Below are 14,957 nucleotides of genomic sequence, written 5' to 3'. Positions count from 1 at the left end.
TCGAATTGATAGCTCATTAATATTTTAAAGAAGTCTCGTAATTAAATATTTTGTTAGCTTTTTTTTAACGTATGAAATAAAAATATATATTTTTTAATTTTTAAATTATTAATTTTTTTAATAAATTTTTTAATAAAATTTTTTTAATAAATTATTAATTTTTTAACAGCATAATTCGAATTATACCATGAATTATTGTGTGTATAATTCGAACCAAGCTAGTTCCAATTAGTATGTGGTGTGTTTGTGTGTAATTCGAACCAAGCTGGTTCGAATTATGTGTGTGGAGTTCGAACCAAACTGGTTCGAACTACATATAAACGTGCATTGGTAAATTCATGAAGCAATTTTAATTTTGGCTTATTCACGTAAATTATTTTCTCCCTTGCCTTATTTTTGTTTTTTACCCTAATAATAATAGCAAATTCTTTTTCTTCTTTTGTTCGTGCTGGGTTTGAGTTGCAGTCTTCAATTGCATTCAAAGAGCCACTTGCATAACCAATCTTTGCCTCATTACTTCAGAAATCCGAACGCAGTGCAACACAACAACAAACCACCTCATTCTAAAATCGACACGCTAACCGTCATCTTCACTTCTTCGTCGTTTTTGTAGAACTTAGATGCGCGCCTCCACCATAAGAAAACTATGCACCCTCAGTACCCTATTTCGCCGTCACTCAACACGGAAAGCCAAGGCACTTGCCTCTTCCCCTTCCGTTTCCATTTCTGAGCACAATGCTTCTGAGTTCAACCACTCTTCTATGAACCTCAACCGTGTCCCTTCTCGAGGTAACCAAAAAAAAATAAACTTTTCCATATTTGCAAACAATACCCAATCATGTCTCAACTTTTTTTTACCCCTAACCACCATTACCGTTGTTCCTCATTTCTCAGTAGCTTTTGAACTTCGTTGCATTAATGGGTTTTGCTTCTTGGAATTGAGGGGATCGAAACAGAATGATAATAATAATAATAATAATAATAATAAATAGAGTAAAGTAGCTGGGTTTTTGTTTTTCCACCTAAAGAGGATAATAATAATAATAATAATAACTGAACTTTGTGTGTGATCAAATGCTTTATTTTTTTGTTGCTGTATGATTGGGTTCCCTCTGTTGTGTTCGTAGTAACGTTTTTTTCTTTTGAATTTTTAGGTGCAGAGGATTCTCCTGATGATGATAATACGTCTTCCGAGGTTTCTTCTATATTGTACAGTAAGTGTTTGTGAAATTTACTGTGAGAAATGCGGAGTACTAAAAGTTTTGACTTGGTTATGCTGCAATTTTGGAATGTTTCCAGACATCTTAAAATGGTTGATGCTAATCTTTTGGGGTGTGTCTGTGCACCCTTTTCGTTTTGCAGGTCCATCTCTGGCAGAGGAACCTGTTGTCGTGAAAGAGGAACCTGTTGTTGAAGAAGTTGACTATGGCAAAGCAAAAATGGAAAAAGTAATAGATTTCACGTGGTCTCCTAATCTGTCTGCTGGCGACCATTTGTTTAGACAGAAGGGTGTAGCCCATGAGAGGAAAAGCAAATGGATTTTTAAACTCGTCAGCGAAGATCGTTTTGATAGGTTAGTTAAAATGTGTGCGAAAAGACTAGGAACAGAGGTGGCCTTTGATGTGTTTCGTCAGCTGGGTCGAGAGACTGATGTGAAAGAGTTCAATGCATTAATAAAGATGAGTATACAGAAGGCAAGGACTACTAATAATGAATATGTTGCCATAGAAGAATTGAGTAAGGCTTTTCGCCTTTTAGAAAATATGAAGGAGTGCGGTTATAAGCTAGAAGAGGAAACGTACCAACCACTGCTTAGGTATGCCATAGACATGGGCATGGTTAAAGAGTTTCAACTTTTCTCTGATGTGGTCAGAGCTGAGAATCCCTGTTCAGTTTCACGGTTGGCTTACTATGAAATGTTGCTGTGGATAAGAGTTGAAGATGAAGAAATGATTCGAGATATTTGTGAATATATTACCGTAGAAGATGACCAAGACACTTCTGCTATGCGAGGTTGGTGAATCTATGTTTCACGAGCATGAACTTTTTATAGTTTATTTCAGATAACAGTAACATATATTTGAATCTACAGCACAGGTTTTTGGCAGTACCATGTGGGACATTCATGATTTGCTTTATTTTAATGTAGAGACTATGCTGATGCTTTTTACAAGAGATCCTTTTTCATTTGATTTGGGATCGTGTGCGATGCATTGTGAAATGGAAATACTAAATATTCTGCTTTAACTTGTTATCTTTGTTGGACATGGGTGTGCTTTGTCATTGTACTGCAATTAACAAGTTAGTCTTTGTTCACATCTTAGATATTAGAAACATGGTTTGAAAATTCATGCTAAATTTTATTCCCAGGACATAGTTAGCACCTAGCTTCATAATAATAGAGGTGATTGTGCCACGCCTAACCTGACACATATTGATGCAATTTCGCTTATTGTGTGTTCCATTGTAAAAGGAATTTTTGTTACATGTGGCACTAACATACGTTAATTGGAATCAAATCTTGTTGCAGAAAATTACTTATTGGCTCTTTGTGAAAGTGATCTGAAAATCCAGATTACAGATGCATTGAAAAATATAGATATAACAATGCTTTCATCTGCAAAATCTATAGCAAGTGTATTTCAATCATTAGGAAGGCTACAGTTGGAATCTCTTGCCAAGAATTTACTTTTGGATTTGAGAGCACGAGGTATGACTATGACCTTATACTTATTTAAGCTCCTTTGAAATAGTACAAGAGGAGGATCATTGTTCTGTTTTGAAAAGGAGTCTTTATACATGTGTATGTTAGTATGTATGCATGCATGTATTTGTTTCCTTTTTGTGTTTCGGATTCTCTTGTACTAATATATAGTACACGGATCCACTGCTGATCAAGTATAATCCAACTATTGCACTTGCTTAAGTAGTTATTATGTTGCTAGTGACAAAATATACAACACATTGAGGGTATAGATCATACTATGCTAATCACGTAGTCATCATGTAATTATAACTTGAGAGTTAACCTTAGGAACTTCTTTACATTCATTTGCATCTGTGTAGAGACAGATTCAAAATCCTTTTCTATGTAAGGAGACTTCTCATTTAGTTAGCCTTTTCCACATCCTTAGAGATATCTTCTATCCACAACTTTTCAATCCAGCGTTTTTATCATGTTTAGGAATTCACCTAGTCTTGGGTCTCTTTAACTTTGTCATCCTGTCTCCTTGTCTAGGAAATAAGTCTCTGTCTCTTGTGTCTGTGTTAGGTACTTGGGTATTATGGGGTGCCCAAAGTCCCATATTGGGTAGTATGGGATGCTTGATGTTGTATTTAGGAGATTAGCTCTTAATGTTTGGTTTCCCCACTAATTGGTGTATTTGGTTGGGGCATAACTATATTAGATAGCAAACACGTGGATAAGAAAGTTTGGGCAGAATTGGATATTTGGCCTCTATTTGGTGTAAAACTCATGATTTTTTAGAGGGTTTCCCCTCTCAGACATTTATAGAATCTGAAAACTCCACTTTGTTAATTACCTGTTTTTTTTTCTGCTTTTGTTGTCTGTCTTAAAGACGTTCTGCTTATACATGTAATGCATAAAACAAATCTTTTGATATATTCTTTCGTCTAAATCTCTTCGATCTGGTTGAAGCTTAATATTTGGGTCCACAAGAGTCAAGAGTGTCACCCACCAGTCCCAATTTTGTCCAAAATATCAAGAACATATTTCTTCGAGAGATGACAACTTTGGTTTTTGATTGAGCTACTTCAATCCCAAGAAAAATATTGCACCTATTCCTGTTGTATGATTCTAATACATACTCTGAGAAGGGTGGGAGCAAGAAAGAAGATTCTATTGAGGCAGCAACAGGGGGCCAATAGAATTCCTCCTTTACTAGCATGAATAGGAGACATAAAAGAGCAAATGGTGGGGAACCACCTGTGTAACTAATTAGGCCATGTGCAAGAGTTAGCGGATGGGTGTGTGATCCTGGGCCGATTCTGTTAGGGATGAGAGAAAGATTCTCGTTCTATAGAGGAAAAAGGGATAATGAGAAGGCAGGAACGAAGACAAAATTGGGAGCGGAGCATGGGAGTCTATCTAACACTACCATAGTGTTTTTCTGCTCTATAATTTCCTGCATTTCCAGTATAATTCTATAACTGGGGAAGGGGTGATTTCACACTAATTCATTCCTACCCCAGCTCTTCTAGTTCTATTGTTTATTTCTATCTCTTTTTCTTCCATTTGTTATAGATTCCTTTACAATCATTACATGTAATGGCAATATTATCCATGTAGGCAACTAGATTGATGGATTGACCAAAGGAAGCATGTTTTTAGAGCACCAACTCCAAACATTTAGAAAGGCACACCATTTCTAATAGGCATTTCAAGTATTTGGATTCAGAAGTTCAATTCCAATTATGAGTTAAATTCTAAGCACCAAGTAGAGTTTGAGCCAAAATAAATTAAGACATTAGAAATCTATTTCCAAGTGGAAAGAATGAGTTGATGTTGAATCTGTTGAGTTCTGGTTCTGTACTTTTGTTTATCTAGGGAGTTGTGTTTTACTCTAAAAAGTTGTCCTTAATGGTGGTCTTTTATAAGTAATTAGAGTTTTTCATTTTTTATGTAATGCAGATTTTGATGAAGAAGATATTTCAGGCTTCATTGCTGATTATGCTGTTAGCATTCCAAATTTAGCGGTAAGGAACTTCTCATGAATGCTTCTAGTAATGTCCTTGATGCTGTGTGATGTCAGGAGGCTCGTCAGCATATCTATATTTTGCTGCCTTCTCTTTTCCCTCTTCCTTTTTTTTAGAAAATTTCATTAAGATGAGGAAAGGGAAAGACAAGATTGGGTGGTAAGAGATCCCTTCCAAAAGCAAAGCAAAAGAAAGATTTATCTATAAAGCATAGTTTTCCAATCTTTCAACATGTCTGAAACGGAAGTCCTTTAACCTATGTTTTAACTTTTACGTTTTCAAGATAATTGAGACTTGAGTCACTGTGGATGTTATATAAATCTAGTTGGTCCGTAAGTTTGCGTATATTTTACCTGGGACAAACAACTTTTCCATTTTCCATATCTATAAAATGACCGATGTGCATCTAAAATGATTTAAAACCGTTTTCGCCCACTTTTACTGATTTTGGCAAAAAGAAGTGGTACACATGCTAGTTGAACAGTGGACGGATATGTACCTTAATAAGTGTCTGAGCAGACATAAATCCCTGGAAGTGATCATATCTTCTTAAATTCAGTTATATAGTATGTGCATTATTCAATTTATATATTATGCAGAATTGTTTGCTGAAAGTTGGTAGATAATTCTGAGGACATGAGGGGAACAGTAGGGTGCTGCTGGAAATTGGCTTCTCCCATGCCCCTAATCACAAAATGTTATAAATTGTGATCTTATTTCAGAGATGTGGGAAGAAGTGTTTTCAAAGGTGGCGTTTGGCATAACATTTCCGAAAATAATTTCTTTCTTTCTTTCTTTCTTTTTTTGCTTAGGTTGAAGATATCATCTCAAAATTCAAGAGTTTGCATGATCTATTGGAAGTTTTACATTCATCGTCATCATATGAAAAGCTGATTATGTATTGCTGTGATTTAGATATATGAGTATCATTTGGTTACAAGAGCCTCTTCCATCAGATTGAAAAAGGATGGTAGAGTGAAAATGATAACATGACCTATAGAATCCCTGGAGTGCACTGAAGCACTTCTCTTGGCATCATCCTTTGCCTGACCATAATATGAAGAGCAAACTTTGGACAAGATGATGAATGGTAATCTGTTTATTCATGTATTTAAAAAGAAGTCAATGAATAAAGTAATTTTTTCATATAATTTATTCTTAGTCTTGTCATAACTCCACTAGTTCCACAACCGCTTCTTCCTTTGTTCTGTCTATTGACATTTGAGGACTTGTCTTGTCAAAAGGATATAAATTCATAAGGAAACAGTAGAAAGAAAAAAATTAAGGTGATATTGACCGAGATCTCTCTTGACCACTTTATTCAAAATTTTCAGATTTACAAAACAAGGACAAATTCATCACAAAGTGGCTCGAATGAACATCGAAAACAAGCATAAATATGCTTTAATTAATCCTAATCTTTACTTCTTGTTTAATTTAGTCACTAGACCTCTCAACTACCAAAAAATGCTCTCACAAAAACTGGAACATGTTGGCTATAGTGCAGTTTTCGTTTAGCCAAAACTGTTGTAAAAGGTGTTAGAATTTGATTATTTTGAACTTGAATTTTGTATTGCTCCTTAGGTGCGCTCCATATGGATTTTAAGAGAGGTTTTTTAGACACATAAGAGGACAATAATTCATCATGATTACTGCTGAAAAAATAAAAAAAAAAAAATAGAGAAAGAACAAGAGTTCACCTTGCCGAATTTTCGGTAAAAACACGAAAATTAGTAAAAATGGGTAACAAATTGTGTTTGTATGGCTTGGATTCTTAAAGAACACTTGAAGAACAATGGAAGAACAGTAGGAATGAAGGATGGGACGTGGAGGAGAAGTGCAAGAATTTACTCTCTTTCTCTTTCTAAAACTTGGTTATTTTGTGCAAAAATGCATAAAGTGTTTCATGAATTTTGTGATCAAGATAGGATTCCTTAAATAAAACTAAGGTGAATTAATTGTGGTAGAAGGGACTAAGAATTTCGTGGTTAAGGTCTGAGGATTAATGAAGAAGGGGCGTGAAAACAAGGAAGCTTGATCAGCGCTTGCATGTCGAGCTTATCCACAATTAACCACAGTTAGTTACTTAGAGTTAAAAACACAGTAGAGAGGGATGAGAGGCTAAGAGGGAGGGGCGTGTTGCTTGGGAAACAAGCAAGAGAATTCGGAGTCTCTAATAGTCGTTTACAAAATACTAGTCAAAAATTCGGTTCGGGATAACTTTTACCATGTGGTAAAATAATTAATGGCTAAGATTTATTCTTAAAGAAATAAATCATGAATGGATGGCTAATATTAATCTTAGGACACAATTACCAAGGTAGAAATTACTTTTGCCACTAATTTTGTTTTTGGTTATTAACTTTTTCCCGACGCAAGAAAAATCGTCACTAAAAGTGAATTTCCGGCTTAAAAAGCCTATAGTGAGAAAAATAAACCAATGACAAACAAGTGTTTATTTTTTACTAGTCAAATTTGACTTAAAGAAATTAATTACCCTCATAAAGTCAAGTTTGACTTATTAATTATCATTTTCTAATTTATTTTTGTTTTTTTATCATTGGGTTTGCCTCACTAAAAATTATTGGATCGTAGTTCAAGATTTTGCAAAATAAATTACAAAATTGTTAGAAAAATCAATTTATTAAAAATCGAATTCTTACATCCCTCAACTCATCATCATCATTATCATCATTCATGTCTTCTTCTTCTAAATCAATATAGTTTGTTTGATCTATTTTGTTGTTCGATCTAAATTGTTTGTCTTACTCCGTGTTACACCTGATTCATTCAGCCTCTCTATTCCGTCACAGCTACTCATATTGATGTCGTCATATTTTTTGGGAATGTAATCAATCTCATCTTCTACTAAATGTAGGTGAATTTGCATCATGAATATAATTAATATATGACCACACAAAATTTGGAATTTGATTTGTAATCTAATTAATTGAATAAATCATTATGACAAAAAAAAATGTATTTGATTATCATAAAATATGATAACACGCTCCTTTAGCTGAGAGTGTTATTTAAAAGAATAGTGCTAGGAGGCCAGTAATTTTTGTGTTTTGTAATCATTAATTGGCCATTAATAGTATTTTTAATGGTATGAGATTATATCCAATAATAAAAGATCACTCACTTTTCTTTTGATGGTTAAGTGCTGACCACAAAACACAAAAATTGCTAACCCCTAAACTTTTTCTATTTAAAAAATATATATTTTTTATTATTGGTAAATTATTGTTTATCTAACACTTCTCATAAATTATATATTCTACTACGGGTAGGTTCAACGAAATTTTAAAATAGACATGATAAGTGATAAATTGTCTGCTTCAAGATAAATAGATAGGAATTATTCAGCGTATTATTTGTTTACGATTATGTTATATATACATTAAAATCAGTCATTAAAATTAATTAACAGTATAAAATATATATTAAAATATAAATATATATTAAAAATAAATTAAATTATATATATATTTATATATAAATATATTGATGATTGATTTAGTATACAAAAAATATTTTTAATTTATTTATTATGTACTTAAATTAAATTAAAATAGATACGGACACTAATATAATTATTAGGATGGTACCAAGAAGCATAAAAAAAAAAGTAATGTATTACTAAAAATGAATCATATCTCTTCAGAAACTTAGACCTTGCTAATTTATATAACATACACTTTTAATAGTCTTAAGAGAGTTAATTAATTTTTCTAAAATTGAATAATAAATTATATCTAATTCTATAATTATCTTTTTCACTAACAATAATAACTATAAATGAATCAGTAACACTTTTCATTTGTCTCTCAGAAACAAATATATAATTATAAATGAATCAGTAACACTTTTCATTTGTCTCTCAGAAACAAATATATAATCTAAAGATTTTCATTATAATAATCATTTTATTACCGATAATCTAACGTCCACCATGGACAGACACGGATGTATATTCAACAGTATGGAGGCAAGTGTACCTCCTGAATTTTAAAAAATTTCCGAGTAATGTATAGGAATAAAATATATTTATCTCCGCCATATAAATTAATATTTGATCCCATCATAATTTTTTTCGGCGTACGGGTCAAGAATAAAAAAAGAGAAGACTCTGCCATGTTATTAATATTGAAAAATTCAACACTATATTGAGTATTTAATAAAATAATTAAATCAATAATAATAAAAAATGAGAAGTGAAAAAAGTCAGTAACTCTAATCGTAATTATCCCATAAGACTTTTTTTGGTGACTAATTATCCCATAAGATGTTACTGCCGTTCTCATTCTTCTTCTTTTTTTTTTCTCTAAAACTCTAACACTTTGTCCTTACTAATCGCCACCGCGAAGTCGTCAACCGCATCGTGCCATGCCAGTGTCACACTGCTAATGTCACTGCCTTCGTCGTAGCTACTTTGTATCACTGCTCTGACATTGTTCTCCATTTCTTTCCCTGTATCGCTACTCGGATGCTCGCGAGATCGCGATACACATATTCGATTCTAAACTTCCATTTTGCAGCATCTTTCAAATAGATCAGAATTCAGTTCTCTAATCTCCACTCTTTAATTTTTTTGATTTAACTAAAAATTTTGAAGAGTGTTAGGAGAATATAGCAAGTTTTGTGATTTGTAGTCATTAATTAGTTATTATTAGTATTTTTAATAAGGTGTGATTATTCATTTTTTTTGTTGGTTAAATACTAGCCAAATTTTAATAAAAGTGCTAATTTTTTAAACTTTTTCTTATAATAATATATTCTATAAACTTTTTTTTCTATTCTATGATTGGTTTATTGAATGATTGTCTATTTTGTATCTGTATTATCTTTTGGATTTTTGTGGGATTGTAAATTATACTGCTATGCAACATGTATATATGTATATGTGAAATTTTGTCATTGGAGAGATTTGGACTCTCATCAATCTCTGTCAGGTGAGTCCAAAAATAAAGGGTGAAAAATTTGGAGAAGAGAGTGAGTGAGAGAGAGATGAACAAAGGAGGAAGGTACAAATGAAGAAGTTATTAGTGAATTGAAATTTGGAGAATTGGAATCGGCAGAAGGAGAGAATTGGAGAAGATGAGAAAGAAAAATTTTGGCGAAGATAAAAGTTGTGTTTATTCATCATCTGTTTCTACATTACATGCTTATCTTTATATAGTTATACAAAAACTAATTAACTTAATCTGCTTAACTAACTTTACTAACTGATAACTCTAATTAACTAATACTAACAACAGTAATTAACTAACTAATTCTAAGTCTCTCAGATTACAGTATATGATAGGAAAAACAATTATTCTGCACAAAATTTAACTTCAAACAACCTCTATCTCTATGTCCCTTAAAATCATGACACGGATAACAAAAAACACAAATGAAAAAGTAAAATTTTAATTTAAGTTTCGAGTGAAGTTAATGGCCCAAATAGAACTTAGAGTCTTTTTTGTGAAAAGTCTCCAGGTCATAGTTTTTTTTATTAAATTGTGAATTGTATTTCGATGACAATATTTTATTTGTTAATCAATTAATAATTTAGATTTATATTTTATAATTTATATTGCTATAGATTTATTTATAATTTAAATTATTATTTTAATATTTTAAATTGTGATTTAGATAATTTGAAGATCAATTATATTTATAGTTATAAAATTATCATTATGTTATATACTTTACTCCATGATTAAAATTTTTTGGATATGTCACTAACCACTAACGACCATGGTTCTATCAATTTCAATTTAAAGTTCGTGTCCGAAAACAAAAAGCATTGTATGCCTCTAATAGATTGCAATATAGACCAATAATACTCTAATTTGCAGGCGTATTATTTTTGGGAAATTATATGGTACAGATCTAAATCTGTACAGATTTAAAGATATGATTACGTGGTCTTAATCACACATTCTAAAGCCATACTTTTCATCTAAAACCGTAACTCTTCACAAAGAAAAGCGTCACCTTATGGAAAAAGTAAATTAGAAGATTTAAGAGAAGAAATAATTAAGTTATCAAAATTAATAGATCAGAAATTAATGATTTTAACTAATGTCAACTGTAATGACACCGAATTCTTAAAATCAATACAAAATGATTTTTCTCAAAATCTTTATTTTACTATAAGTTTTATTGAAGGACTTCAAAAACCTGAAAAAACTTATTTTTCACACGAAATTTCTAAAAAATGTTACCATGGAAATGATTCCCCACATCTTTATCATACTTTTAACCCACAATTAAATTCTATAGTAGATATGCTTGAAGAAATATTAGTATCCATAAAATTTCAAAGAAATAAGGAAAAAGAGAATCCCAAAGAAGAAAAATTTCAAAATATAATCAACATAACAGACTTAAAAGTAAAACCACCATTGAAATTATGAATATTGAAGAAAAATTAGAAGAAGTTACAATGCTTTTTAAATAATTAAAAATGGCTCAAAAAAATAATATTATGGAACATGGTTTTCAAATAGAAGAAGAATTATTAAATTCTGAAAATATAGAAAATGAAGAACACATTCTAGATTATTCAAGTGACGAAGAACCAGCAATTCCAATATAAGTAAAAAATGAAGCTGGAACATCTAAGGATAATCAATCTCAATTTAAATGGGAAACAGGTTTTGATAATTATGCCTTTAAAAAAGGGTTTATAAATAAAGATTCAAAATATACAAAAATACCATCGAAATACGTTCCTAAAATCCAGGAAATGGAAGGAGAAAGAATGCTCGACTTAGACTGTAAAAAGAATGAAAAAGAAATTTTTGAAAATTAGTTGAATTCCTTTTTATTAGAAGTTTTTACTAATCCAAAGCTTAGTGAATTGTCTGGAAGAGATATTTGGAATTACATAGGATTTCATACTAAAGGAACTATAAGAGATTACATGACATCAATAGAAAACCAAATAATAGAAGATTTAGCAACAAAAACAACAGCATATGATAAGATATTATATATAATGATGATTCTATATAAAGAATTTTTTGGAAAAAATATTATAGATCATAGACAAGAAGTCTATAATAAAGAATATCAAGAAGCAAAAAACCATTTAACTAATATTCAGATATATGATCTATGTAATGTGGAATCTTATATATGCGAATATAGAATACATTATTACAAATTAAAAGAAGAAGATAAAAATCATTATCTTAGTATGTATATAACAAAACTTCCATATCCTGCTAATGAATTTATAATGGGAAGATTTATAAGAGAAATAAATAGAGGGACAATTGAAAACAATTTTGGTGGAGCAACCTCTGCAATAAGAGAGGAAATAAAAGAACATTGTATGCAAGAAGCAACTCAAAAAAGATTTGCGAATATAATTAGAATTTGTTGTCAGGACAATGAAGAGATACCCCAAAAATATGGTCTTAATAAAAATTTTCAAAGAAAAAGAAAATATCAATTTAGAAAAAGAAAATACTATCCAAACTGGAGAAAAAAGATGTATTTTAGAAAAAGAAATAACAATAAAAACAAAAGACAAAGAAATGACTATTGCCCGAATAAAAAAGAAAATTGTAAGTGTTGGTATTGGCAAGAAGAAGGACACTATGCAAATGAATGCCCGAAAAAGAAGGATAAAAAGGATCTTACTAAACAAATAGAAATTGTTAAGTCTTGTTTCATGGAACCTTTAGAGGAATCTGATGATAACTTAGACTATATTTTTGAATATGTCTCGGAAACAGACTCAGAGACTGAGTAATAATGCCACATTTATTACTATAAAAATAACAGAAAAGTTTATAAATGCTTTCATAGATTCTGGAGCAACACAATGCTTTGCTAGTGCAAATATAAAACTTGATTGGAAAAAATTAAAGAAACAATTAAGAGTTAGAATAGCTGACAAATCAATACATAAAATTGACCAAAAAGCAGAGATGGTTGAAATTTTTATTCAAAATTATAGGTTCATTGTTCCATCTATATATATGTTAAATTCTGGAATGGATTTTATCATAGGAAATAACTTTTTAAAGCTATATCATCCATTCATTCAAGAATTAACATATATAGTTTTAAAAGCTCCACACGATTCTTCAATAAATCAAAAATCAAAACGTATAAAAATACCGACTACTACTATAGATAAGATCTTAAAATTTAAAATATTTTCTATATTAGAGACATGTTATTTAAATTTATACTTTCAGATAAATATCCCAAAAAATAATCTTGAAATAAAGATAGAAGAACTTTTGGATGAAATTTGTGCTGAAAATCTTTTAGATATTAAAAATACAAATAACGAATTAGTAAGTATTAAATTAAAAGATCCTACAAAAGAGATAAATGTTCCAAATAAAATTCCTTATTCCGCAAGAGATAGAGAAGAGTTTTCATTAGAATGTAGAGATCTTTTGGAAAAAGAAATTATAAGATCAAGTAAAAGTCCTCATGCGGCTCCAGCTTTTTATGTCGAAAACAATAATGAAATTAAAAGGGAAAAACGAAGAATGGTTATTAACTATAAGAAGATGAATGAAACAACTATTGGTGATGCTCATAAACTTCCAAGAAAAGATTCTATTTTAGAAAAAATCAAAGGAGCAACTTGGTTTTCATCCCTTGATGCAAAATCAGGATATTGGCAACTTCGTTTAGACGAAGAAACAAAGAAATTAACTGCTTTTACTTGCCCAACAAAAGAATCCACAAGTGTGTTGCTCTATGAATGGAATGTATTACCATTCGGATTAAAACAAACCCCAGGTATTTATCAAAGATTTATGGAAGAAAATCTAAAAGAGTTAAATGAATTTGTTTTAGTGTACATTGATGATATACTAATTTTTACAAAACAGGATAAAGAAGATCATCTTCAAAAATTATTAATAGTTTTAGAAAGATGTAAAGAAAAATGATTAGTTCTTAGAAAAAAGAAAGCAAGAATAGCAAAACAAGAAATAGAGTTTCTTGGATTAATTCTATCTACTCAAGGAAAGCTAAAACTTCAGCCAAATGTCCTAGAAAAGGTAAATTTATTTCCTAATAAAATAGAAGATAGAAAACAATTACAAAGATTTTTAGGATGTATAAATTATATTTCTGATCAAGGATTTTTAAAGAATATAACAGAATACACTAAAAGCTTATTTCCAAAAATAAGTACTAAAAAAGAATGGAAATGGGATGAAAAAGACAGTATGCAAATTCAAAGGATTAAAGAATTATGTGAAAAACTTCCAGAACTTTATATTCCGGAAGAAAATGACTACTTAATAGTAGAAACAGATGCTTCAGACATAACCTGGTCAGGATGTCTAAAAGCTAAGAAAGCTATAAAAAGTTTGGAACAAGAAAAAGAATCACTAGATTCTAAATATTCCCCGAGGAAATTACTTTGCAGGTATATTTCAGGGACTTTTTCTCCAACAGAACAAAGATATACCACTCATGAAAAGGAAACTCTAGCAGCAATTAAATCTCTTAAAAATGGAAAATTGATTTACTACCCAGAGAATTTACATTGAGAACAGATTCAAGTTACCTAACAGGTTTCGTACGATATAATTTAAAAGTTGATTATAATCATGGACGATTGGTAAGATGGCAATTATTTTTGTTACAATATCCAATAAAAATTGAATATATTAAGGGTGACAAAAATGTTATTGCAGATACATTAACAAGAGAATGGAGTTCGTCTACAACGCATTAGATCAAGAAATTCAAAAATATGAGTAAGAACTCGAAAAATGCAAGCATTGTCAGCAAATAAGGACACAGATCCAATCCCTCAAAAAGGCTATTGAAGCAATGAAATCATCAGAGTTCAGCCAGCTAAGCGTGATGGACAAATCAGGTGAAGAAAAAATTTCAGAAAATAAAACAATTGCTGAAATTATTAAAAAATCCACCCAAGATAAAAAATATTATGTAATTTATAATGGCCCCATGAAAGGAGTATATGATGCCTGGGAAAAAGCAGCACCATTCACACATCAATCAAGGATAATTCATAAAGGATGGTTTCTAACACTAGAAGAAGCAAAGGAATCTTTCAGGGAATATGAAGCTCTTCATCCAGAACAAACCCTAAAAAGAGCAGATAAAGATCCAATTCAAACCCAGAGAACAGGGATAATAAGAAACATTCCTACAAGGGCTGAAATCAAGAAAAAGAAAAGGGTCTGTAGATCAAATCTCAGAGAAACCCTTAACATAGTCCTGAATTGGACTGAAGAAAA

General features: G+C 30.9%; 1 protein-coding gene across 1 annotated transcript; it reads left to right on the top strand.

The window, feature by feature from the left end:
- The first annotated feature begins 440 nt into the window (after nucleotides 1-440).
- LOC112737792 (pentatricopeptide repeat-containing protein At4g04790, mitochondrial) lies at nucleotides 441-6,006 on the top strand. Its single transcript, XM_025787899.3, has 6 exons — nucleotides 441-789; nucleotides 1,155-1,214; nucleotides 1,363-2,013; nucleotides 2,531-2,710; nucleotides 4,652-4,716; nucleotides 5,529-6,006. Exons 1-6 carry the CDS (start codon nucleotides 621-623, stop codon nucleotides 5,637-5,639), a joined length of 1,236 nt encoding a protein of 411 aa, XP_025643684.1. The 5' UTR covers nucleotides 441-620; the 3' UTR covers nucleotides 5,640-6,006.
- The last annotated feature ends 8,951 nt before the right edge of the window (nucleotides 6,007-14,957 follow it).

Source organism: Arachis hypogaea, chromosome 13, assembly GCF_003086295.3.
Source record: "Arachis hypogaea cultivar Tifrunner chromosome 13, arahy.Tifrunner.gnm2.J5K5, whole genome shotgun sequence".
Lineage (NCBI taxonomy): Eukaryota > Viridiplantae > Streptophyta > Magnoliopsida > Fabales > Fabaceae > Arachis > Arachis hypogaea.
This window is presented reverse-complemented; position numbering and strand designations above follow the sequence as displayed.